Raw genomic sequence first — 27660 nt, forward strand, 5'->3', positions numbered from 1 at the left:
CACCCATTCTCCCAACACCCCTCCCATCTGGCAGCCAACAAAATGTTCTCTGTATCTATGAGAATGTTTCTGTTTTGCCTGTTCATTTTGTAGATTCCATTGTCGATAGATATGTATTCATTGCCATTTTGTTTGTTCATATATTTTATCTTTTTCTTCAAAAAGACCCTTCATCATTTCATATAATAACGGTTTAGTGGTGATGAACTCCTTTAACTTTTTCTTGTCTGGGAAACTCTTTATATGGCCATCGATTCTAAATGACAGCCTTGCAGGATAGAGTAATCTTGGTTGTAGGTTCTTGCTTTTTCATCACTCTGAATATTTCTTGCCACTCCCTTCTGGCCTGCAAAGTTTCTTTTGAGACATCAGCTGACAGCCTTATGGGAACTCCCTTGTAGGTAACTAACTGCTTTTCTCTTGCTGCTTTTAAGATTCTCTCTTTGTCTTGAGCCTTTTGCATTTTGATGATGATGTGTCTTGGTGTGGCCTCTTGGGATTGATACTGTTTGGGACTCTCTGTGCTTCCTGGACTTGTATGTTTCCTTCACCAAGTTAGGAAAGTTTTCTGCCATTATTGTTTCAAACAGGTTTTCAGTTTCTTGTTCTCGCTCTTCTCCTTCTGGCACCCCTGAGATGCAAATGTTGGCACGCTTGAAGTTGTCCCAGAGGCTCCTTACATTATCCTCATTTTTTTGGATTCTTTTTTTTTTTGCTGTTCTGATTGGGCGTTTTTTGCTTCCTTATATTCCAAATCAGTGGTTTGCTTCTTGGATTTATGTACTCTACTATTGAAGCTGTGTAAATTATTCTTTATTTCAGTTAATGCTTCCATTTCTGACTGTGCATCCATCATTTCTGACTGGTCCTTTTTTATGCTTTTGAGGTCCTCACTAAGTTCATTAAGCATCCTTATAAGCAGTATTTTGAACTCAGCATTTGTTAGATTGCTTATCTCCATTTCGCTTAGTTCTTTTCTTGGGGTTTTGTTCTGTTCTTTCATATGGGACCTGTTTCTTTCTTTTTGTACAGACAGAGTGGGAGGGAGAGAGAGGAAGAGAGTGTGAAAGGGACACATCGAGTGGCTGCCACCCGCACGACCAACCAGGGCCGGGGACAAACTGCAACCGAGGTACATGCCCTTAGCGGGAACCGAACCCGAGTCTCTCCGGACCGCAGGTGGACGCTCTAACCGCTGAGCCAAACTGGCCAGGGCACCTGTTTCTTTGTCTCCTCATTTTGGCTGCCTCTCTGTGTTTGTTTCTGTGTATTACTTAAGAGGTATGGGGCTATCTGAGACCAGATGCTGCTTGTTTGAAAGTATTTAGGAAAACCTGAAGCAGGATCCAAGACAGGCCAATCCTATGGTTAAGCAACTGGCAACAGCTTGGGTGGGCCTGAAAGTTGGGTGGGGCAGGGCCTGAGGGAATTACCAGAGTGGGGCTACCAGTGTGAGCCAGGTTGTTGGAGTCCCAGATATGGCGACTATCTGCAGCCCCAGGGAAGGGCGCACCAAAGGAACAAAGTCCTTTAACAGCATGTTTGTCCCGGAGAAAGCCCCCTCTCCAGCCCTCGCTCCGATGCCAAACAGCTCAGTTCTTCTCTGTATGTCTCTTGCGTCCCTCGACCTGCCTCTCTTCCAAGCTTAGAGGGAGTGAGTCCAATAAATCTGTGCATAGGCCCTTTAAGAGGAGCTGCCTGGGGCTCCAGCCGCCTCAGCCTCCCTGAGCCTCAGTTCCCGCTGGTTTTCCCAGCCAGAAGTTATAGGGACTTCTCTTCCTGGCACTGGAACCCTGAGCGGGGCGTCTGGTGTGGGATAGGGACCCCTCAGTCCTCAGGGAGGAACTTCCCAGCCGAGGTGTCTTCCTGATTTTTATGCGCCACACGTGGGTGTGGGGCCAGCCCGTCCCCTCTGCCCTCCTACCAGTCTCCATGCGGCTGCTGCTTTAATTCCGTAGTTGTAGGACTTCCATTCAGCCTGATTTCAGGCGGTTTTGAATGTGAGTGTTCTGTAGTTTAGTTGTAAGTTTGATGTGGTTGTGAGAGGACGCGATACCGCGTTTACCTACGCCGCCATTATGACCGGAAGTCAGTGTTTTCTTTAGATACATTTTTTTTACCCTTCATTCATAAATTCATTTTGACAGTGATATTTATTAAAATAGGCAATAAATTTAAAATAACAAATTATCACCCTGGCCAGTTTGGCTCAGCGGTTAGAGTGTCGGCCCGCGGACCAGAGAGCCCTGGGTTTGGTTCCCACTAAGGGCATGTACCTTGGTTGCCGTTTGTCCACGGTCCCTGTTGGGGTAGTGTGGGTGGCAACCACTTGATGTGTCTCTCTCACATTGATTTTTCTTTCTCTCTTTCTTCTCCCCTCTCTCCCCCCGCTGTATCTGAGGATAAATGCAAAAAATGTCCTCGAGTGAAGATAAATTAATAAATAAATAAATAAAATAAAATGACAAAATATGATGAAGTAAATTGTACATACCTTTTTGATTTGTAGTATTGAACTCTAGTCCAGCAGTTCTTAATAGCGAACTTAAGAACTACATAGGATATTCGTTACAATTCAGATTTCTGAGCTCTATCCCAAATAGGTCTAGGGAGAAACTCAGCCATCCTGAGTTTTAGCTGGTCCAAAACTGTTAGAAAATGCTACTTTCTTCTACATCATAATCAGCTGGTGGCTTTTAAAATGTAGACTTCTAGGTTCTGCTCCCAGCTATCCTAAATCAGAATGTTTAGACTGGTATCAGACATCTATAGTTTACAAAAACTACATAAATTCTAATACTGCTCTTGCTTTTAGGGCATAAGTAGATTGCTAAAATACATTTACTATTGCATCTGAATTCTTTCACCTTATTTCTAAACTAAACATAAACTCACTTTATATAGGGGGCAAAGTTGAAACTGCTATATAAGAAAAGTTTAGGCTTGAAAAACAGCAATTACCCTATAACCCCAAAATTAAGGAAAAGGAAAGTTACTAAGCACCTCTTGATAAGTTGCTTAATTTAATCTGCACAGAAACTCTATTTTACACCCTGGTCTTCTGCCTGTGTTGTAGACCAGAAACAGAAAATCGAAGCTCATAGAGTAAGTTGCTAAGTTCACAAAGTTGTTAAATGCTGAAGCCAGTATTCAGAGCCTGTACTCTTTCTACTATATCATATTATTTTTTCTCTTAATTCACTAAATCTTTACCAGGTCCCTATTATGTTAAATGATAATTTAGTTTTGAGGGCCTCAGAGTGCTGACATGGTATAACAATTATTGCTTACACCATGTAAAATAAATAGTAAAATTTTTCCATTAAGAAATAATTTTTAGCTGGAGGTAGAATTCAAGTTTTGTGAGTGCTCAGAAGGGTTCTAATTAGTAATGGTAATCATAATTATTGAACTGTTAAAGAACATTATCTAATGTTCTTAACCCCTGTGCCTTTGCTATGAGGTATTTCTTAATCCAGTTTACAGGTAAAGCCAGAAGAAGTGGGATGGTTAAGTGACTTACCCAAGATTGCAGATTTAGTAAGTGGCACAACCAGGATTGAATTCTGGTCCAATCTAACTTTGACAGCAAAGTTAGTGCTCTTAACTGGTGTATGTAATTTCTGACTGCTTTACAGTTAACCTCCAGAATCAGGCTGTTTCTCCATTTGATAAATACAAGCCACTCAATGCTGATTAAACTTTGTGGGATTTAAGTTCATTTCCTTTGTGGGGAACAAACCAGTTTGCCACACTGAATCAGACCAGTAATTTTTTTTGTCTCATAAAGTTTGGCGTTAAAAATGAATGCCTTAGGGAGGTCAGTTGTCATGAACAATCTTTTGTTTATGTTTTTATTGGATATTTGAAACTCTTTGATGGGACAGATTATTTGAATGAAAATTTCAATCCTACCTATTATAACACACTATGAAGCAACAATTTCATGGCATAGCCACTGTTATTGGTCTTAAAATAATTGATTTGCATTTAAAATCCAATGACATTATTAATAGATTCAATGCAGCAATGCTTCATAAAAATCTAAACATTGACTCCTGAGCGTTCCTGATGTTCTTATTTTTAAAAAATGCCTCATAGTATAAAATGACAGCCTGTGTACACAGTATAGTGTACAAACTAATACAATGTCTTATTTACCCATTACACGAATTGCTAAAAACATTATGTTTATATGTTTTTATAGATTAACTAATACTTTTAAATGCAGTAGGGGTGTTGACAATTTAAAGGAGCCCTGAAATATGTCTTTTAGGTCTGAAAGTAATCATGGTTTTATAAATTTTGATATGCATATATTTGGGGGATATTCTTAATGCCTCTATAATTATGTTAAAAGATACATTTTTAAAAAGACCCACAAAGTCACTAACCAGAGGATTTAGTGTTGTCGTTAGCAGACTTTCAAGTTTATTGGAAATTTGGGTTCTTTTTCAACTTTCTTCGCTAAGGGTGGTCTTTTCCCAAACGGCATTCTTTTAAAGTTTATCAAGTGAATGAATGCTACCATGAAGCAAGAAAGGTAAAAATATAAAGTGAAGAACTTTATCTTTACTCCTTTTTCAGATGTAGAAATTAAAACACGATTTTTAAAATAAAGTTCCATTTAGCAGCAGAGCATAAATTGGAAAATTTGGTCAGTGATTTATTTAGGCTCCACAGGGAAAATCCTGTAGGGTGTTTTTGAATATCCTAAATTTATTTTGATTTGAGACCAGCTTAAAGGGCATGTCTATCTTAAAACAGTTCTCCATTTTCCTGAGAAAAATTCCAGTGGGGCTAGTTGTGGGAGGTAGTATCCCAACAATGAACCTTTTGGGGCCAAATAAGCACTTTAACACAACTTACTCCATCCCTTTCCTTAAACCAAAGTCCGTCTTGCCCACTGGGCTTGTTTAACTTTGACTGCTAATTTTATTTCTCTGCAGAGGCAAAGGAGACAGGAAAAAGTAGGAAAATAACTGATGGCATGTGGGTGAGGTTTTGGCTCTGGGAATACATTTTAAAAGATCCTAGGCAGTATAGGGATGCATAAAGCAGTTGGTCTCTGAAATTTACCCCTGTTTTACAGATTAAGAAATAAAAGTCAATAGAGGTTGAATAACTTGCCTAAGTTTCACCACAGGTTACAGTATTGGGATTAGTCCTGAGAACTAGGTTACTCATAGTTTCAGTAACAGAATTGGACAGTCCAGTTTTTCTTTTGATTAAGATGCCCTTCTAATATCCCTAACATGCTCCCTTTCCTTTTTGCTACTGTCTTTTAACATATAAAAACTATTCTGCTTATAATTTCAGGTTTAGAAGCTGGTTGAGCAAATATATTTTGACTGTTAAGTCTGTTTAGAACTAGCTGAGCTGTGAGGACAGTGTGCATCACGTTAAGCCTTCTGCCCCTGTTTTATTGGGATTATGTAAGTAATGAACATGGAAGCAGAAAATGAAAATGGCTCTGAATAAATTGGGTCTGAACTCATAGCGGAGCTCTAAACATGAAAAAATGTGGTGGGTGCCTAATGCAGGGATAGGCCATTTTTTAAAGTTCTAATTACTGTTGATCATAGGATTTTGAAATCAACACATGCTGTTTTGATACTTTTTCTTCTAAATTGATGCCATTATATGGCTTTAAGGTGGAAAAGGGACTATGATAGAAATATAAATCAGAACTTTAGTCTTCCTTGAAGGGGTTCATGACTGCCCCACATAGCTGCTCTGTTTGGACCTTGTGGGAAAATTGTTTCTTGGTCCCATTATCACTCTGTCAAAGTTGTGAGTATATATTGAGTCATTTCTCACTGATATAATAAATATTTGCTTTAAAAATATAGGCAAAACAATTGTGATATTGAGGTGCCTGGCGAGTATTGCCATTTACCTCTTAATGCCATCAGTACGGCTCTAGATACCAAGCAGACTCAACTACAATATGAGTTTTATTTGGTTACCAGCAACTACCTTAGAAGTGATGCCATCATATCAGACATGTATGTACAGGCTGCAGTATACTAACTAATGTACCCCCTAAATTTTTATTAGGAAATATTTCAGGGTTATGCAGAGCTTCAAAACCTCAATGAAATCCAGGTATATGTCGTCATGTTGACACATCTGCACACTTGGTTTCATTTGAAGAATTGCAGTTTGAATTAGTTGAGAACAGAAGCAGTTACATGTTTGATTTACCAAATGTGTCCTGTTTACTTGCAAATAGCAGCTCCGCTCCTTGTAGGGTCTGAGGAGGTGGTGTGGTTCTTTATGTAGCAGCACACACAGGCTAATTGTCAGAATATAAGGCTTTGGTAGAAATGGAACATAGCTTTCTGGTAATTCTCTTAAATTCACACCAATTGGCAGGAAATTAAATATGGTTCTCTAAGAAATATATCGCAGAAGGCTTAAGCTGGAAGTGGTTAAAAAAAATCCTCTTCATAGGCATTTAGTTATTTTCTACCCAAAAAAGTAATTTTAAAAAATCTACATCTTTACCAAGATTTTAACATGAAAGACAAGAGCTGTAGAATGTCAGTGACCTAAAAGTATAAAGTTATAGTTAGTGGAGTTTGGTAATCTTGAGGACAAATACAGTCCAGGATATTTATCAGTGAGCTAAAAGAGGAAATACTACTAACAGCATACTGCAAATAGAATGCTTCATTAAAATTCCCTTAGAAAGTAACAACTTGGCCCTGGCTGGGTGGCCCAGTTGGTTGGAGCATTATCTCATAACCAAAAGGTTGCAGGTTTGATTCTCAGTCAGGGCACATACCTAGGTTTCCGATTTGATCCCTGGTTGGGGTATGTACGAGAGGCAACCAATCGATATTTCTCTCTCACATCGATGTTTCTCTCTCTCTCCCTTCCTCTCTATAAAATCAATAAAAATATATCCTTGGGTGAGGATATATAACAACTTGTTCCTAAGAAATTACTTTGTTTTGAAGACATTAAGACTGGGAAAAAGAAAAAATGAAGAAAGAAGAAGCTGGTGGTTACAGTTTTTTTCTTACATTTAGGTACTTTTTTTTTTTAATCCTCACCCGAGGACATATTTTTGCATTTATCTTCAGAAAGAGCAGGAGGGAGAGAAGGAGAAAGAGAGAGAGAAACACAGCAAGTGGTCACCACCCACACAACCCCAACCGGGGCCGGGACAAACTATGACTGAGGTATGTGCCCTTAGTGGGAACCAAACCCGGGTCTCTCTGGTCCATGGGCCGACCCTCTAACTGCTGAGCCAGACTGGCCAGGGCCATTTAGGTACTTTTAAAAATTGTTTTTATTCTTAAATTTAAATATGAGGGAGATGGGATTAGATTAATTACCATTTAAATATGCAGTTCCAGGCTTGTAGGCATCTTTCTGAACCAGGTTGGAAAGACCATAGAACAAAATTTTAGTGTGGAAATTATATTTCATGTGGTGAAACAAAAATACAAGAAGTTTCCTGTTATAATAAGGTAAAAGTGGTTACCAAAGAAACAAAAGTTTCTTATCACTCTGCCTGAGGCAAATGTGGCATATTAAGCTTAAAATGAATTCTCCTCTCCTGAATGCACACAACTCTTATTAAGGTCTTGGCAATTATGCACAACAGGAGAAGAGAAATAAGAATTTCTGGATGCATTTGAATAAGCATCCTTTGGGGTATAGGGGCTATCAAATATCTTTGGATATGTTAGTACTGAACTGGCCCCAAATCAGTTTTTGCTATTTTACCTTTTTCTTGGGTTTAACTTTAAATGAAATGACTTGTTTTCATCTTAAAAGAGAACTTTATTTTAGTGAGAGTTAGGTTCCCTGGTGGCCTGAAAGAGTTAATGCAGTTTCCAAGAGTGTCCAACTTACTTCCAGGGAGTACTGCTGTGCATGTGAGAGTCTGGCTCCAGGATATTTGTTCACATCCCAAAACCAATTTGGCACAACTTAAAATGTCTGCTGGGGAGAGGATTCAGAGTGTTGTTAGGCCACGCAATTAGTGCTTTATTTCATGAACACCAAATTCACCCAATAGTGTTTTGTTTTAAAGAAGAGCTTGAAATTCACAATAATGGGTTTCATTTATCAGAGCCATATGGGACTCACCATCTTTGGATATATTTGTAAGGCTTTCACAAAGAAGACTCCTTAGGCATCTCAGATTTCACGGATTGAAGGGCAATCTGGATGAATATTTTTTGGAAATGATGAACTATCTCATATGTAGTCTCCAATTTCAGTAATCCTTGAGAAGCCCCCACCCTCCCATCCCCCAACAGGAAAGAGTTAAGTAAACCTCAGCTTATTAGCTTTTACTGGAAAACAAAGACCATGGTTCTTAGATCTGGTTCAAATGCCAAGTGTACCACTGATGTTGAAATTTGGCCATCTAATCATTACATTTTGTGATGTGGAAGTTATGAGAGGGAAGGTGGATTCTAAGTCTCACTCTATTTTTGCACTTTTTGCGAGTTCTGTCATGGTCAGATGTCAATGGATCGTTGGGGAGCTATCTGCAACATGGCTGACTGATAATATAGCATTGTGGTTTTTTGATGTTTACTTAAGATTATTTCTTTTCTGCCCCCATTTTTTTCCATACTTAACTGATCATTAGAGACCTATCTTTGTGCAATGTATTCTTGAAAATGTTGGTATTAATTGATTTTTTGAGAAACCTCATCTTTTTCAACTCATCTGTAAATTTAGAGATTTAAAAATTAAATGAAAATGATCTTCATTTGACAGTGCTTGCTAATACTTTAATTTTTGGTTCCTAGTTTCTCTTAAGCTATTAATGACCTATAAATAAATATTTAAGTGTTTACTATTTAAAAATAAATGTACTTTTAAAACAAAGTGATATTGTATTATGACAGGCAACAAGTATTTTTTTTAGGTTTTCAAATTTTTGTTTTCTCAATTCTGTAGGCTTTCTTGTAAAGGGCATACTTGATTCTGTTTGAAAAATCTGGTAAATCAGAATATTTACAAGTCATAAATACTACTATAACAGTTGTTCCTGACCTGTATAAAGTCTATGTAAACTTTATAAGAAGGTAATTTTAGTTTTAAGTTGTGATGGTTAGTTAAAGTAACTCTTGCTCATCTTTAAATACCATTTTATTGTGTATTCAACTTTATTTTATTATCCTCTAGTTTATTTTTTTAAAAACCTCTAACACTTTATTTGCTACTGATGTTTATGTTAGTATGTTTTAAGTTTCCCAGAGAATGCCCATTATATTTTGTTCAGATTTGAGCATGTTGAATAACATTAAATTAAGATAAAATTCAGTATATTCTTGGCTACCATTTAAACTTTATATTGATACCAATGACATATATTTTACATACTATTTCATGAAGGTTCAAAAGTCTACTCCCTACCATTTATTCTCTAAAATGCAATATACACTACAGAGAGAGCACTTACATAGCAGTCCTGTAGGGTACATACCATGTAGCTAATATGTCCTTGACCTCCATACTATAGTCTGATGAGGCTGCTAGAAAATATGTAGAACAATGGAATTATAGAATGAGCTGTAAGTGCTGAAATTAACTTGAGTGTTAATTGTGCTGGATGGTTGATTGTCTCATATTTTTTCTACATTTTATTCTTAGTCATGTATTCCAAAATCATTTAATGAGTATAATCAATTGTTAAAATGCTCCTAGGATTAAATTATATTATTTCCTTGTTTCTACAAACACAGACATTGGGACCCAATGAAGTTAAGTGGTTTTCTCATGGAAAAAGTTATTATGGAACTAAACATAAACTCTTTTTTTTGGCTGATGCCCTGGTGTTTTCTACAGAAATTTTGAAATATTTTCTTCAAGAAAACAATATAGTGAGATAGTTGAGATAGTGGTCAATGACAACAAAAATTAAAGATGGCAGAAAGACACAGGATAGCATGTGTGGATATAGACACAGTAGTATTTTATAGGTCTTTGGTTTCAGTATAAACTGTAGGCTGTGAAGAGAAGATGGATCAGATAAGAAAATGTAGATGTAATGGCCAATCGTTAATTCTTTATGAATATTTTTACTAAAGGAAAGATGATGATGGAAAGAAGGACATAATTTGATGGAGTGTATGCGTGAATGGCAAAATAGTTGGATGCTGAGAGAAGGAGAGTGTGAAGAAAAGAGATAAGGATTATACATATGTAGTTTTGTGACTATAACTGCCTAGTTTTCTACATTTACAGTGGGTTTCTGTTGTAGGGATGAATGGCTCCTATATATAATGTTGTTTGTATAAATAGAATCCATATATCATGAGGATTGAGCAGGAATTTTATTTGCTTGTAAACAGACCTGTTTGATTTTGAGGTGTGGTGTGCTATTATTCTTACCTTATGGCCAGAGTAAAGTTTATATTGTTTTTGTTCAAGTTATAATCTGAATATAATTGTGTGGAGCAGGTGTGTGTGTGTGTGTTGTGTACATGCATGTATTTATACACATGTAAAAAAGGACCTTTTCATTTCTATCTTTGCTTATCTGTCTCTGTCTCTCCTATGCTTGCTGCTTTTTTGCTTGCCAGGTTTCCTTTTGATCATTTTTCTTTGAACCCATCTATGTAGAAAAGAGAATGTTTGGTTTTCTAATTTTTAGTGATTTTTTATTTTTTGTTACTATGTTCTCCCAACTTGTTTTCACCTCAAGCATTAAGGCTCAAGTATAAGGCATGTTAGTTCTCACATTCAAGAGGTGTTTCTGCTTTCTTTTCCGTCCGTTTGTCCATATGTTTACTGGTCTCTGATAGGCTGTGCAGTGAGACAGCAGTTTACTATCTGTGTGTGTGTGTGTGTGCGTGTGTGTGTGTGAAATTAGCTAATTGGTGTTAGCAGAAATATTTTCACATGTTTTATAAGCAAAGTGCAGCAAGGTATATAAATGTAGATATGATCCAGACACGCGCACGCTCACAACTGTCACTGCTCATGCATAGGCGCTCAGAAGTAATTAATGTTAATAAGATTTTAATGTGCCTGTGAGATCATAATGAGGAGAAATGAATGCTCTGATTAGGAAAAGGTAACTGTGTGTGTGTTTTGGCTTAGAACAAGATTTCAATTTTTATAAACCGCAATTTTAGAACTTGTTTGTGATTGCATCAATTGGTTTTTATTTTCAAATTAGAGGTCTGTTTAGCCATTTGAATGATTAACCAAATAAATGGGTGAAACCCTGATCATAAGGAATAGTGCAGGTTTTCATTTGCAAGGCAATGTTAGTGTACAGCAAGGCTGTGATCATGTCTTTTGCCAGTGTACCATTTTTATGTTGTTTCTTAGAAAGCTTTTTCAGAAGCTACTTGTGGAGACACTATTCATTTTTATAAATGTAGATGTTATCTATATGTTCAGAGACACCAATCAGAAACTGTAACTATTGTGTCTGAGACATATTTCTGCCAGTCAGTGAGGGTGCGTGTATTCAGTGTCCAAAGAATTTATATCATGCTTCTTGAAATGTTTATGGGGAAAAATGTGAAACAACCAAGATTTTTCTTCTTAAATATAATCTTTACACATTTTAGAGGCTTGACATCTTTTATGGTGAAGTACAATACCTCAAAGTAATCAATGATGCTGTCTTATCGTGAACTCAAATGCTATGCAGTCAACAGCCACGCTATAGACTGGCTTGAATCCAGCTGGACACCAGGGGTCCTTCTCCACAACAAATTTTTTGAAAATACTGTTTACAGAGCTTTTGCATACATTTGCATTATTATTATTTTTTAATTATAGGATAAATCTAAATATCTATTAAAGGCCCTTGCCCTGTAGCACATAGAAATCACTTATGCAGTTTTTTAATATAAATAGTAGATTAAGATATTCAAAGATTGTAATCCCTTTTAAAGTAAGCATAGTACTGAAATACAATGAGAAGTCTTGGAAATGAAGAATTGGAATATGGGGGTAGTGTACTTTGTAACTGAATCCTCCAGATGTGGTTTAGGTTATCCTAGGTTAGGATCATGTTACTACAATCTTTCTGCTGTAGTTTAAAAATGATGATGAAGAAGGTGAAGGTGTTAGAGTTTGTTCTACTGAGTAAATCCACATTTTTGTGATTCCCAGAGGTATGCTGGATTTTGCTTTCCTTAGAATCCATGAGAATGATGATTATCTGACCAAAAGAGTCATTGGTCTTTAATATTTTTTTGTTGACTTTGTTGGGTATTATGTCCCCGAGGCATAATCAGGAAAAAATTTCCTACTTGCGGTTTTTAAAGGAATTCATTTACGTTTTCTTCCTGTACTTGCATGGTTTCCTATTATAAATTTTTCTGTGCATTCATACATATTTTTTTATTTTTTGTTCTGTGCAACTGGTCTATTTGTATGTCATCACATTATTTTAATTATAGAGGTTTAGAATATCTGAAGTGTTAACTTGCCCCACCCCTGCGATTGCAGACCTTGAGGTAAAAATGATGGTATTTTTTTATGATAAAATATGAATTAACATAGAGATAATTAATATCTTTATGAGGCAGAATCTTCTTATCCAAGGACCTGCTTTTTCCCTCATTTGCTCAATAAGTTTTGTGTCTTTTAGAAATGTTGTATATTTTTTCTTACTGAGGTTTTAAACATGTGTTACTGTTTGTTCCTTGGTGTTCTATTCATTTATTTATTTACCTGCTTTCTTACCTTTTTACATATTTAATATCCTAAACAGAGTTTTCTCTTTCATATGTTTTCTAACTGGCTTTTTGTTTCTGTATATAAAAAAAAAAACAACTATAGATTTTTGTAGGTTAATTTTGAAAACTCCCACTTTACAAAATTATCTTCTTATTGGTGGTACCTGAGGTGGGTTTGAGCCCATATTCTAGCACAGTGTTTGGTATCTGTAAGACTTTGGACAAGTTATTCTGAACCATTTTTTATATGTAAAGTGAAAATAAGAAAACCAAACTCCCAGAGTGATGGAAAATAAATGAGATCTTATGGTAAAGATCTAATATTTTGCCTAGCACATAGTAAGTATTTGACTACTGATATTCATTAAGTAATGAATACTGTGATATGAAATGATGTAATATGCTATTATCATTATTATTCTTAAAGTATTACTAATATGCTATTGAATTATTGAAGGTTTATTAAATCAAGCTTTTTACTGCAAAAATGGAGTGAATTAAATAAATTAAAAAAACTTAGACTTCCTGATAAACCTTTGTGATTTAAGACACTTGGACTGAAGATTAGTTCTGAGATTAGGATATTTTGTAGCTATGCACATGTATTTCCATTACTTCTGTTTTTATTATAATTATTGTATGCAAGACTCTTTAGTTCTGGAGACTAAGTAGAGAGGACTTCTTGATCACCTAAACTGGAGTGATTATTCAAAGCAATAATCACTACATTAATACATTAGAGTGTATTGATTCTAGCACTTGTTAACTATGTGAGTGAATGGAAGCATCTAATTTAAAGTCCTATAATCATGTTCAACCTCAAGAATCTGGCAACTTTACTACATTTTCATAATAAACAATGTAAATATTGAACATACATGAATTCATGATGGTATTAATGTAAACAGAATAATAGTGCTTGCCAGCCCATTATGTAACGATTTTAATAAAGTTGATGAAAAATAATAATTGATAAAAAAAAAACTCCAATGTGGTAGTCCTATGACTTTTAAACTTCTACTTTAATTTAATAAAATGGATACTAATGTTTCAAAGTGCTCCTTTACTTAATCTGAAAAAAATCTATTGTTAAAAAATGTGAATGCCAGAATTTTAGGGTTTATCCTATTCCTCCTCATGGTTGTTGTGAGGGTTAAGTGAGATAATGCACCAGCACTATATAATGCCATTAATAATGATAATGCAGATGCTTGGCTCATGGTAAGTGCTGGAAAATCGTACCAATGTTTCTATTGCCATTGTTTTATTATTACCTTTGCTAGTTATTCACTCCCACCTCCACACATATTTTTCACCTATATTTATTCTTACTAGTAATATTGTTCTATGCTTACAATAAATGTATGAAATATGTCTCACAATGGTCATTAAAAATAAACTTACAATTATATATCTGTTATTTGTCAATATTGAAACTAGCTAAGGGTGAAATAAGACTCTATCATTAGAGCACGTGAAAGCTTTAATTGCTTGTGGGTAAAATTTCTGAGGAGCTGCAAGGATGAAAAATAATTTCTCTCAAAGGATTATAGGTACATTTTGTCTATAGATTAGTTTCCCAGTGTTGTTCTGGTTTACCACTTAGTGTAATTACTCCTCCACAGCCTCACAGTGTTCCTTTGTTCATTCATTCATATGGAAAACAACACAGAGTATCCATTAGATATAAAACATTGTTCTGGGTTGTATGAGATATACAAATAGCAAGATTAGTTAGATGAACTGTCTCTATTCAAGAAGTCTAGTAGATGATTCAGACAGCAAAAATCTGGGTAATGTATATGGGCTTTGGAGCCAGAGTATTTGGTTTGAGTCCCTGCTCTGAAGTTTGCTAGTTGTGTAACATTAGGCAAGTTATTTTGTCTCTCTGTGTTTCAGTTTTCTTACATAAAAAATAATGCCTACTGTATAGGATTGTCCAGAGGATGAAATGATTTGGTATGTGTAAAGCATTTAGAGCAATAATGTAGTGAGCACTCAATAATTGTTAATTAACATTAATATTATTAGGTAAAGCAGAATAAAATTAATGCCATAAAACAATAAAAACAAAGTAATACAGTATTATAGAGGATGATAATACTGATTTTTACTGTGCCAAGGGGCTTTAGAATTAGGGGAGCTTTATTGGATGAAGTAATGTTTAAACTGAAACTTTGAAGCATAATTTCCATAGGACAAAGAAGAATACAAGAGTATGAGTGAGTTGATTTCTAGGCTGATGGTGTAGTCTTAGCCAAGATTTAAAGGTGGTAGAAAAGTAAAAATGAAAACTTCTGGGGATTTTGTAGTCAGACTTGTATCTGAAGCTTAGTTCTACTCCTTATTAGCAGTGTGGCCCTGGGCAAGGTAGGCTGTGGTGGGGTTCTACCAGAGTTGTGGTCTGGTAACTCTCTAGGCAGTAAGCTACAACAGTTGTAGGGGCTGACTTTGTCATGTGCTACTACTTGTCCATTGTCAGTAAACCATTATTTTGTGTAGTTTTTAGTGGTTTAAGTCAGGAGGCTAAGTCCTGTTTCTGTTACTCCATCATTTTTGGAAGCAGACTACCAACGTATTACTTCTCATTGAGTTTAGGATTTACCATCTAATTCTGTTAGCACCCTGTAGTTAGTTACCCTTTTTTTGTATTCACTACACTGCATTACAAGTTTTAGTGTATGTATTTGCCTCCTCACTACAGTGGCTTCTTTGGGTACGAGGACTATGTCTGGTTCATCTCTGTCCCCACTACCAGTCCTTTACTCTGTGGAGAGTCTGAAACATAGCAGGCAGTTAATATCTTTTACATTTAAATTGTAATTTAGTACCATACCCTGAAAGACTTTGAATGCTAAGCTGAAGTTTGATTTTATCCAGTAAATCACTCAGGATTTTTGAGGAGGTAAGGGATATTCCATCAGCTTTTTTTTTTTTTTTTTTTAAAGAAGATAACTCTAGAAGAATAAAGATAGATGACAGAGGTTAGTAGTTCAAATAATTAAACTACATATTTAGGATTTTGGGCAATACAAATGGGAATACAAAGGGGACATTGATGGAATCTGATGATTATTTAGATCGAGGCTACAAAAGGAATTGTGAGAAAAATGGTGAGTCAGATTTTCACAAATAGTTGGTCAATTCCTTTAGAATGATATATTAGGTTTTTGTCTTCTTTGAAGGATTTTAGTATGAAAATCTGAGAGTAAAATTTTATGATGTAAAGAATTAATCAATGGTAGAGATTTATTTAAATTCTGTTTTAGTGTTTATTATAGACTAAAGCTTCAATTTAAAATATTTTATATGAAATGAATTATGGATTTTATTTTGTGTATGGATAATTTTCTATTGTACTCCAAATATCATTGCCTTTATATGCATTTTTCATTATAATCTCTCTATTTGCATACTATATTTATATATATATTTTCTTTCCCTGTTAGTTTTTAGGTTTTTCTGAATGATTGCTTCTTTTAGTCTTGAGAATTTGTTGGTAATGGACTCAGGGCTAAAAGTTCATTTTGTGCAATTGAATAAGATAGTACCTGTAGAATGACTTAGAGTGAGAATTAATTTTTCGAAAATGTATTTTAACTTTGGTTTTGTACTATCAATTTCCATCCAAATTGTCTTCTCTTTTTAAGAGAAGTTATAAGAGCTACTAAAAGAGCAGAAGTGGTGGTACAAGTGGGGGAACAAGAAACATTAGAACAATTATGGATACCCTCTAATGCCAAACGTTTCTGTATAAAATATAATAGTAGCTCTTTGAAAAGTTAAAACGCTTGTACCAGGAACTTGTTTACAGTGGTCTGAAGGACATTAATTAGAACTAATGGATTGAATATGTGCAAAGGAAATGTTTCTCCAATGAGTTCTGTTCACTTTGGCATAATCCTCAAGGAAGTCAAATGCTTTTTGTAAAATGTGATCTAACCTGAGAAAAATGACACAATGTTTGAATCAACAATAGTATGCTGACAAGGTAGGAGAATATTTTTTATATTATATCTCATTTCTCATTTCAGTTTCTTATGTGAACTATTTGTTAATCCTCTTATAAAGAACAACATACACAATGACTACCATTTATTGAATCACCCTTTGTGCTGGTAACTGAAATAAGACAGGTATTATTTACGTTTTATCAACAAGAAATCTAAGGCAGAATTAGATTAAATACCTTCTATGAAGCTACACATCTAGCCCGGCCGGTGTGGCTCAGTGGTTGAGTATCAAACCATGCGCCAAGAGGTCAACAGTTCGATTCCCAATCGGGGCACATGCCCAGGTTGTGGGTCCAATCCCTAATGGGGAGCATGCAGGAAGCGGCCAGTTGATGTTCTCTATCATCGATGTTTCTATCTTTCGCCTTCTCTTTTCCTCTCTCTCTAAGATCAATAAAAAAAAAAAATTTTTTTTTAAAAAGCTACACATCTAGTTATGGCAGAGTTATTTAGAATCAGTGGTATAATAGGTAAAAACAGATTTTCTGAGTCTAACGTGTGTACTGTTATGTGCAATGAAAAGAGTTTCTCACTTTAATTTAGTACACAGAAAGATGAGCTGTTTGGAACAGGAGGGGAAAGGGCTAGGGAGGGAGGGCAAATGTTTGTAGTTTTGACAGGTAGAAGTAAGTTCATTAGGGAATAGAAGGCTGATGCTTCACTGTGGCATGTCTTTCCAAAGTCCTAGGTGCTGCTTTTGGCCCTCCTTTAGACACTGATGTCTAGCGAAGCTGGAAAACTGCATTATGTCTTGCTGAGACCAGTTGAGGGGCAGGAGCAATGGTGGCTGCAGGGAACGTTCTTATAATTTTTAACTCTTTGGAATACTTTTTGTGGGCAAACTTACTCAGTGCAGCTATTCCAGGCTGTTAGAGCTTGTTGGACCTGATGCCATGTGATGAGTGTCACTTCATGTTCACTGCTGATCTGCCCTTAGCATCTGTGGTCTTAACCAGTGTGCCCTTCTATATACAAACATATTATTCAGTGTACTCCAATCAGTTGCAGAAAACAACATCAATTCCTGTATAGTTTTAAGCTTTGAAATAACATTGAGCTTTAGCCCAGAGGGGAGAAATCAATGATATAATATGATCTCTTACTATAAATGAGGAACCTGAAATGAGTATAACCAATTAGAAATTTTCTAAGTTTCTGTTAATCACAAGAGTATTTACACCTGGGTGAATTGCGGAGCTGAAAAAACCCCAACTCTCCCAAGTTCCGCTGTAAAGAAGTGTAGTTATTTGCCTTAGTTTCAAAAGAATGGTTCCCAAGTATTTCAAAATGTCCAGTTGGCTGCCACAGCCATTCTCTTTGGAAGCTTCATTCTCATCCTCATGGCACATCCCTCTGGCATGCATGACCAGCTGCAAGCTAAACCCTGTGGAATAAGAATTCTTTCATCCCTTTGTGTGATGTGTTTCATTTTCAGAGTTTGGATGATCCTCTTCAGCAGCAGCAGCAGGCATTGTTAGTTTCAATAGGCGGCCTGGATGCACAAGAACAGTCATCATAGAGAGACAGGCTCTCAGGGTCTGTCCCTTCGTGCCGTGGTGCTATGTTAGATCATTTTCCCCTGCTGGATTAATGGCCAGAAAAAAAGGGAAACAAACTGTACCCAGAGGAATCCAATTAAAGTCCTTGAACTTCACTGACGTCCATCCTATTGTTTTCTTAACTTCCTAACCTATGGTTAATTATTCTGACCAGTAGAAAGGAATAGCATAAATTAGAGAATTATCTCAAGTTCACTACTTTTTTTAGTTTGAAAAGGCATTACAATTTTGTTGTATAAGATGAATAATAATCTATATTTGCTATAGTTGAACTTTTTCTTTTTGGCTGATGTTTTAAATCTCTAATATCTTCACCAAAGTCGCTGCCAGGACTTATTGTATAAAACTGCTCAGCCTTTAAAATGTTGTCTCTGATGACAGTCTGTGCTGTAGCATTCTGGCACTTTGGTTTCCTTGAATCTCCAGTTGATCCTATTCCCTTGACTGTGATATTCTTTTCCTGGTTAATCAAGAATTCTCTATTTCTGCTCTATCATCCATGCTACTGTAAGTAGAAAAGTAATTTAGGCTTTTGGCTCTCAGTCTTGTCATATGTGAAATGACCTCCCCTGACTCTTAAGTTCTGTGTCCAAAATACAAAGTAGGGTTTCCAAGAATAATAACTTATGTGTGTATGATGGTTGATAATCTTCAGAGAGTTTTCATATATTTTATTTTATATCATTCCCACCATAGTTCTGTGAGATGGGGGGGCAGGTATTATTGTCTTTTTTTTTTTTTTTTTTTTTTTAGATAAGGGTACTGCAGCTCAGAGAGGTAAATTAACTTACTGCACATCAAAAGGTAGTACATGGCTGAACCTGAGCTTTAAATTCAGTTTTTCCCATAAGGTGATGGTTTCCTTTAGCAGGAAGTTTCTTTTTTAAAGCCTAAGTTTTTTCATTTATTAATTACAAGTTTTTGTGTGGTCTGATTGTGGATGTTCATGCTTTGGGAAGGGGCTCCCTTATACTTAATTCAATTTGGGATGGAAATTTGTGACTAGTTTTTTTTCTGTGAAAGAGTCTCCTAGGATTTCTAATTGAGAGAGATATGAAATATGTTACCTTTTTAGTTAAATTTAGAATTTTGATGTTATCATTAACTCCTCTATCAAATCTGATTATATTTTTCAATTGTAAATTAATTTTGCCAGAAAGGTAATATACCTATTAAATAGTATACTTTGTGAATTAAGGAAGCTTGGAATACAGTAGAGGTTCTCTAAGTCAAGCCCTGCTTCAGGCCAATAGGATACCTTCTGAAAAATGGTGCATTTCTGTTTATCTTTTTATCTGCTGGTATGCTTACCTAGAGTCCTTTGTGTGTGTTTTCAATTTTGTTTATTCCAGTCGTATGTGCAATTGTAATTTAATTATGCAAACTGATGAAATATGAGTAAAAAGTATAAAAGGTTGTCGATTTAATAAAATTTAAGTTGAATGCTTTGGGAATACTTTTTAAAGGTGAATCACTCAAACAAATTACAGTTTAAATAGGTGTGCCCTAGACAACCAGGAGATTTTGCCTGGGGAGGGGATAAGGGATGAATGTAAAAACTCAGGAAGGATCCTGCATTCAATTTACTTTGCAAGTCCCTTTGAACACTTTCTGACTCAAAAAACCAAGACCTTTATTTTATTTATTTATTTATTTTTATCCTCACCCGAGGATATTTTTCCATTTTTTTGTACAGATAGAGTGGGAGGGAGAGAGAGGAAGGGAGAGAGAGAGAGAAACATCGACGTGAAGGGACACATCGAGTGGCTGCCACCCGCATGACCAACCAGGGCCGGGGACAAACTGCAACCGAAGTACGTGCCCTTAGAGGGAACCGAACCCGGGTCTCTCCGGACCGCAGGCCGACGCTCTAACCGCTGAGCCAAACTGGCCAGGGCAAAAAAAACGAAGACCTTTAAATTCTCACTTACTTTAAATGATACATTGTTTAGTTTAAGCAAGAAGAATAATGTGACATAGCAAATCAAGAGTCAGTGACAGCCCTTGGTCCTATAGCAAACAGTTGTTCAATAGGTGTACATTTTATGTTTTAACTTTAAATAAGCTAAATATGTTGAAAATTGCTTTAACTAGCTTCTTTCTGTGACTCAGTATCCAGTATAAAGAGAAGATGAAAATAATTTTTCCTAACAAGGAAATTTTTTTGTTTTAGTGTGTGAGAATTATATGAGATAATACATGCATAACACCTAAAACAATGTCTGGCAAAAGTACTAAAAAAGTTCTTATCATCGCTATCATCTTTAACATCGTCGCATCTGCAGCAGCAGCAGCAGCATTTCAGATTATCTGTGGTAAGGCTTGTGTACACTTATATAACAAACATAATCTTCTGGATCACTACTACCAGCTATTGACATATTTTATTAGCAAGACGTAATAGTTCTGTTTGGGTGGGCAGCAAAATCATTTCCTACTGAGAAGAGGAAGTCTGATTGCAACTACCTGTTCTTCAGGAAACGCTGAGACCTGAATATGTATTTGAGACATAGTGAAAGGCCTAGGTGTAGTCTCAGCTGAAGACCATCAGAAAGATTGAGCTATGGAGAGATTAAGATGTACTGGTGGAATTGTGGGACTGCTTACCAGGGCTCCTATCCATATTGAGCTAAGTTATTTAGCCAAGGTGTTTCTCACTACACTGAAAACTAACCTTCACATAGTTCTCTCACAATTGTAAATAGAGAACAAACAAAGGAAAAGAAAGCAATCTTGACAACAATTCCTTGTAGCTAAGCTCCAACAGTTGTGTAGTAGTTGCATACTGATCAAAAGGGTAGGTATTATACTGTATCCCATTAGTTCCTAAATGCTTCTGCTGGTTGGTAGATTACAGGTTTTTATTAATGAATCTACATTTAAAAACTTATTATTATTATTTTTTTTTGGTAGGAGAATTAAGCTTTTACCTGCTTTCTTTCTGAATACTGCCACACACATCTTCATATCCTTTCACGTCCTGTTTGCCTACCAGGAATGTACTCCTCATAGGAAAGGCGCTCCAACTTCAAAGTCAGAGAGGACACCAGCCCTGCAGATAGTTTCCTCCTTGGTTTGAATGTTTTAATAATTGATTCAGTTTTGGTGGCATTAGAATGAAAATGCGATCAACTGTTTCTTTTGTTTTTGTCATTATTTAAATAAGTGATACCATTCACCTTCTATAGATGTTTTATATGGCACTTCCGTAATTTTTAAAAATAAGGCAAATGGGTAGTAAAGTGTAATGTAAGATGTTTTCTACAGTTGAAAAAAGTTTTAAATGATATCATCTAAAGTTATTAACTACCCTTTTGCATCCTTAAATAGCACAAATATCCCTATTGGTCACTTTTTGTGCCTATTATGACATTTAGATCTATTCGTTTTGCATATTGTAGGCAATCTTTACCTGTCATAAAGCTTTTGGATAAAAGAAATATTGTTTTTCTTTTTCATGGAGCATTAGAGCATTGGGGTTACTCCTCAGTTCATACAACATACCTTTTTCTACCCATGATATTATTCAAATTTCTCCTCTACTCTTTCTTATACTTTTCTTTCAATCATTATATGTCCTTTCAATTTTGGCTGTCATCAGGCTTTTGCTCTGAGGTGTGTCTTCATACATTTTTCTTTGCTCTTCTGTATGTCAGCATTTGTTAACATGTATTCCTCTCTCTAACTTATACTTTTATTCCCTAATTTTTTTTTTTTATTAACCATTTTTTTCTTTGCACCATATCCATAGAGTTATGTTACATGAGAACAACAGTGGAACTTATAAAAACTAGATAGTATCCCAGGAAATATCTGTCTTTATACTGAAGTACCATAGATGAGGTATTCAGGCTTCTACCCAGGGAGGATCTACCCATCATAGCCTTTTGTTATACAAGGTATTTTTAAGGAGGTAAGATTCAAGCGAATTTTCTTCTTCTTATGTAATTTATGTTAGTCAAAACAACATTCAGAACCCCTTGCTAAGGACATTTTAAGGCAGAGAAAAGAGCCAATCTCAGTTTGGATGTTCAGAATGCTCTGTTCTTGACTCAGATCCCTGGGGCCCAGCCCCTTAATATTTTAAATTTTAGGTTGTGGATTAAGGCATTTGTATAACTGGCCTGGGATGCATTACAAACTTCAGGTTATGTGTTAATACCTCACCAGCAGTGTTTTGCTGTGACAATAAAATTGAGGTAGGCTAGCAAGTTGGCTTTAGTGCATAATAGTGGTCAGAATGTCATGGAACCTGAGATTGATATGATAGAAGAAATGATCAGTTCGGTGTATGTGCATATACAATGGTGCTGTTTCTATTTGTTTAGAAGGCAGTTTGGATATAATTGCAATAATATGAAAGGCAGTAACTTAAAGTTCTAGCTGAGAGAGTTCTCATTTATCTGAATTGGAGAAATGTATGTTGGCCAATCTAAAGAATACTAAGAATGAGATCATCTTTTTTTTTTTTTTTTTAATTCTCACCGAGGATATGTTTTCATTGATTTTTTTAAGAGAGAGAGGAAGAGTACGAGAGAGAGACATCAATGTGAGAGATACATAGATCAGTTGCTTCCTATATGTGCCCTGACTGGGGATCAAACCCACAACCTAGGTATGTGCCCTGACCTGGAATCGAATTCACAACCTTTTGGTGTAAGGGATGATGCTCCAACCAACTGAGCCACCCAACCAGAGCTCATCTTTTTTTTAACTTGTTTGGCAAATAGTATATTTTTTTGTTATGTTGGAAATTTTTGCTGTTATTCAATGAATGATTTAACAAATACCCAAATAAAGATCAGACTGATGGTTCATATAAAGATCTGCTGAATCTATACATACTCTTTTTTTTTTTTTTTTATCCTCACCCGAGGATATTTTTCCATTTTTTGTACAGATAGAGTGGGAGGGAGAGAGAGGAAGAGAGAGAGAGAGAGAGAAACATCGAAATGAAGGGACACATCGAGTGGCTGCCACCCACACGACCAACCAGGGCCGGGGACAAACTGCAACCGAAGTACGTGCCCTTAGTGGGAACCGAACCCGGGTCTCTCCCGACCGCAGGCTGACGCTCTAACCGCTGAGCCAAACTGGCCAGGGCTATACATACTCTTTTAAAAAATATGTAATTCATGCCATTTTGAACAAATTGATCAACTATGATAATAAGTTCCATTGAATTATTTGGCTTTTCAAATAGCAGATAAGCTATTGCTGCCTGGGTTTGTTGGCCCAATGTTATCAATAATTCCATTGAATAATTAATTAATTCACTGGGCACCTATTATGTTGGGGAATGTATTTGTCACTGTAGGGAATAAAATATGATTAAGACTAACCTATTAAAATTTGTAGTCTAGTGGCTATTGCATGAAACATTCTTAGATTTGGTCTTTACTATAATAATGTGTTGATCCCTTAATTAGTCCACATTCAAAAGGTCTGATTATTATTATCATGATCATATATGTAATTTGCATCTTCAGTGTTTTAGATACTCAATTTAATGTACTGCCAATACATTTAAACAGTTTATAACCCCTAAAAGAACATAAAATATCAATGTGACTATTATGGTAAACTGAACTTTATCACATACTTTTATAGGATTAATCCTGGGTTTCACTCATATCACCCTCTTTTGTTTCATCTGCTTCCTTCTTTATTTGGGAGAAGAGATGGGAAAGGACAGTTGGCACTTGGTAGTGAAAATCCATTTTGAGTAGGAAAACCTACAAAAAGCATTTTGGTTTTTACCAGGTTTCTAGTTCAATAAAATGCTAGCTTAGGAGCCACAGGAGATGAAGGTGGAGAGCTGCACAGTTACCCTATATGAAGTATTTTATGTATGCCATGCTCAGTTATATTGAGAAAAAAACATTTCAGCAATTGAATGAGGAAGAAGGGATGCAAAGAGAAGAGACTGGTCTGTGAGACCAGGTGGAAGGCAATGAATGGTAATCAGTAGAGGATGGAACTAAAACAGTAGCTGTGAAGCTGTGAGGAACAGCACGAGGGATGGATTCAAGATATTTTTGGAGGTAGAATTGATAAGATTTGGGGACTACCTAGATGGAGTAGTGGGGTGTGGGTGTTGTTAAGGGAAAAGGAGTTTAGGATGACTCTCAAGATTTTTCCTTGAGTACCTGGGTGGTGCTATTCATGGAGGAAAGAATTATTTTAGGAGAAGCAGGTTGCTGGCCAGCTTGAGGTCAGGAAGAGGGTGAGACCGGGAGATAAGGAAGGATATAAATAATTCAGTTGAATTTCAAACATTACTTTGCTTTGAGAAAACATGGTGGGATCCTGTGACCTGAAAGGGTAAAAATTAGGATAACTCTGGCATGTTCTGGCAGGCTGAGAAGAGTGAGTTTCATGGGAGAGTACTGATTAGGGACTTTTAGTGGAAAATAGAAAGTCTGGAATCCGATATTTATTCTTGGAGTTATTGTTTTCCAGATTTTCTTTAATGGAGCTTTCCCCTATTTTGTTAACCAAAAACTAAAATGGCTTATGGAATGTTTTAACCTTGGAGAGTAGCTGCTTTAAGGAGTTATCTATATGATAAGGCAGTATGGTAATGAGGCAAGTTCAAGTACCAGCTGTATGAATTGGTAGTTAAATAACCTTGCAGAAACCACTTAACCTTTTTGGGTTTCCATGTGCTCATTTGTAAAATAAGAGGGCTGAATTGGATGATCTCTGAGAAGGCTTTTTAATAGCAAAAACTCTATGATTTTGTGACTCTGTGAATAATATGATTATACCTGTAGGATTAACATCTTCTGAAACTTTGACAACAGACTTCCAGTTAAACGTGGTGATGGAACACATGGTTTTCACATTCCTCCCTAGGATGGGCTTAACAGTGTGAGTAAAAGACAAAATAATATATATGAATTCATAAGCATAAGGAAGAGGAAGCAACATATGAAAGAGGTACAATTTTTGGAAGATGTAAAGTGGTTGCAGGAATTAGTAGAACTGAGAAAGCATACAAGTGCCTGGAGGGTATTGTGCCAATGAAAATGCAAGCCAGTCACACTCCAGGTCTGGTTCAAGAATTGGAGGCAGTACTTCCTATGGAAGACGATAGCTGAAGTAAAAAATATAATTAATATACTCACAGAGATAGGATAAGATAGTATTTTCATGAAAGTCAGGATGATATAAAAAAGGAATAATCAGAATAAGCACTCATAATAGCTGAAATTACTTTAACAGAAGTATTGAAATTTTCCTAAAAATAAAGCAAAGAGTGAAATAAATGGAAAATGGGAGAGAAAAGACAAAATCAGACAAACATTCTAATAAGTAAAATAAATATTAATAGAAGTTCCAGAAAATGGGAGAACAAAGAAAATGATAAGAGATTATCATAAAAAAATCATAAAGAGAATATTATAAAATATTTCAGAACTGAAGAACATGAGTTTGTTGGGTGCACATTAAAAAATAAAATAAATCAGATCTATACCAAGTACAAAACTGGATTATTTTCGAATATCAGCAATATAGAGATAATAGAAGCCTCTAGAGAGAAAATATAAACTCTACACACACATTTGCTCAAGGATCAGCATGGTATTTGATCTCTCTCTCTTTTTTTTTTTTTTTTTTTGAGAAACAAAAGCCAAGTATATTTGTTCATTTCTCGCATTTGAAGTACTCCTGGATGACAACCTTTGCCTGAGATTCTTTGCCATAGTCCTTAACCACCACACAATGGCGACCAACCACTTTATGGGGTTTTCCCTCTCCGTGGATTTTGCAGAGGCCTACCCATTCCCCTAGTTTCTGGTCATCAACCTTGATGAGGTTGATTTGGTGTTCTGCACAAAGGGCCTTCACCGACTTGACATATATAGGCTCATCATAGTTGGAAGCGAGCACACAAAGGTGGGCATGGCGCTTGCCTAAGGCTTTGGCAGCTTTGTGAATTTTGTGCGCGAGGCCATCATGGATGAGGACAGTTTTCAGCACCTCTTGTAAAGCTGTGTTAACGTCCATTGTACCTGCAGCAACAATACCTTCCTCGGCATGGCGGTGGGTTATGGGTAGAGCCGAATCTTGAGCGCACCCAAGCCTCCGCCTCTGCGCATCTCCACAGGCAGCAGGGAAAGGGGGTATTTGATCTCTTAATGGCAATAATCAAAGCTAGAAGATGTGGCCTTAAAATTCTGAAGAAAGTTACTTTTAACTTGTGTTTTATACCTAGCCAAACTATTAATCAGTGCGAGGGTAGAAAAAAAGACATTTTTAGATTCATGATCCTCTAAATGTACCTTCCATGGTCACTTCCTGGGGAATCTTTTTATATGTAAATTAAGGTTAATAAGAGAGAAGAGGAAAACAGTTTTTAGGAAAGAAATAAGTGATGAAATGAGATAAAGGTGAAGGGAAGGAAGTTCCTGGATAGCAGTTGTGTATTGATCTTAAGCGTAATCAGCCCTTAGTTAAGTAGGAAGATGAAAAAATCCAGAAAGAGGTGTTTAAAATAAACAGTTGGAATTAATAGAATGCTTCATGCTTAAGAGTGTGAAACAGAAAGGATGAGAAGTACTGATTCGTAGTTACAAAATAGTGATGAAAAGCACAGGAAATACAGTCAACAATATTGTAATAACTAAGTATGGTGCCAGGTGGGTACCTGAAATATTGGGGGAACACTTTGTAAAGTAGATGATTGTCTAACACCTGAAACTAATACAAAATAATGTTGAATGCCAACTGTAATTGAAAAATAAAATGAAATGAAAAAAAAAAAGTGTGAAATATATTCAGAGAGGTTTTACATTTCTGTTGCCTAGCTTGGGAATTGAGGACAAAAGTGGCAGTATTAACTCTAGGAAGGAAAAACTGTTACTTAAGAAGGGAAATATATTAAAAACATACTAGTTGGCTCAATATTAGAATGAAAAGACAGGAAATGGGTGGTATAAGAGCTAAGTCTTTATCTTCCATGATAGGAAATTAATATATTATGTTTACAATTTACAAATCAAAAATAAGAATATAAGCATAGTGTTTAGAGATAACTACTGGAAAGAACTTTGATAGGGGGCCTCAAAGGTTAGAATATGGGCTGCTGTGTGTGTGTGTGTGTGTGTGTGTTTTATGAGTTTATTTGCGCCAAACTGATGACATGCTAGGGAGCAAGATCTCAAATGCTCTAGACCAGCGATCTCAACCTGTGGGTCATGACCCCTTTGGGGGTTGAACGACCCTTTCACAGGGGTCAACTAAGATATAACAGTAGCAAAATTACAGTTATGAAGTAGCAACAAAAGTAATTTTATGGTTGGGGGTCACCACAACATGAGGAACTGTATTAAAGGGTCAGGGCATTAGGAAGGTTGAGAACCACTGCTCTAGACAATAATAGGATTGCATCTTCTTTTATACATT

General features: G+C 36.0%; 2 protein-coding genes across 2 annotated transcripts in view; one reads left to right on the plus strand and one right to left on the minus strand.

Annotated features, from left to right (window-relative positions):
* The window catches only part of ZBTB20 (zinc finger and BTB domain containing 20), an 811826-nt gene that overhangs the window by 53746 nt on the left and 730420 nt on the right, over nucleotides 1-27660 (plus strand). The gene's annotated exons all lie outside the window — the stretch shown is intronic.
* LOC118616967 (40S ribosomal protein S12-like) lies at nucleotides 25900-27454 on the minus strand. The gene is made up of 2 exons (XM_036242511.1): nucleotides 27444-27454; nucleotides 25900-26389 (listed from the first exon to the last, which is right to left on the minus strand). Exons 1-2 carry the CDS (start codon nucleotides 27452-27454, stop codon nucleotides 25900-25902), a joined length of 501 nt encoding a protein of 166 aa, XP_036098404.1.

The sequence above is a fragment of the Molossus molossus genome, unplaced genomic scaffold (assembly GCF_014108415.1).
Source record: "Molossus molossus isolate mMolMol1 unplaced genomic scaffold, mMolMol1.p scaffold_m16_p_5, whole genome shotgun sequence".
In the NCBI taxonomy this organism is placed as follows: Eukaryota; Metazoa; Chordata; class Mammalia; order Chiroptera; family Molossidae; genus Molossus; species Molossus molossus.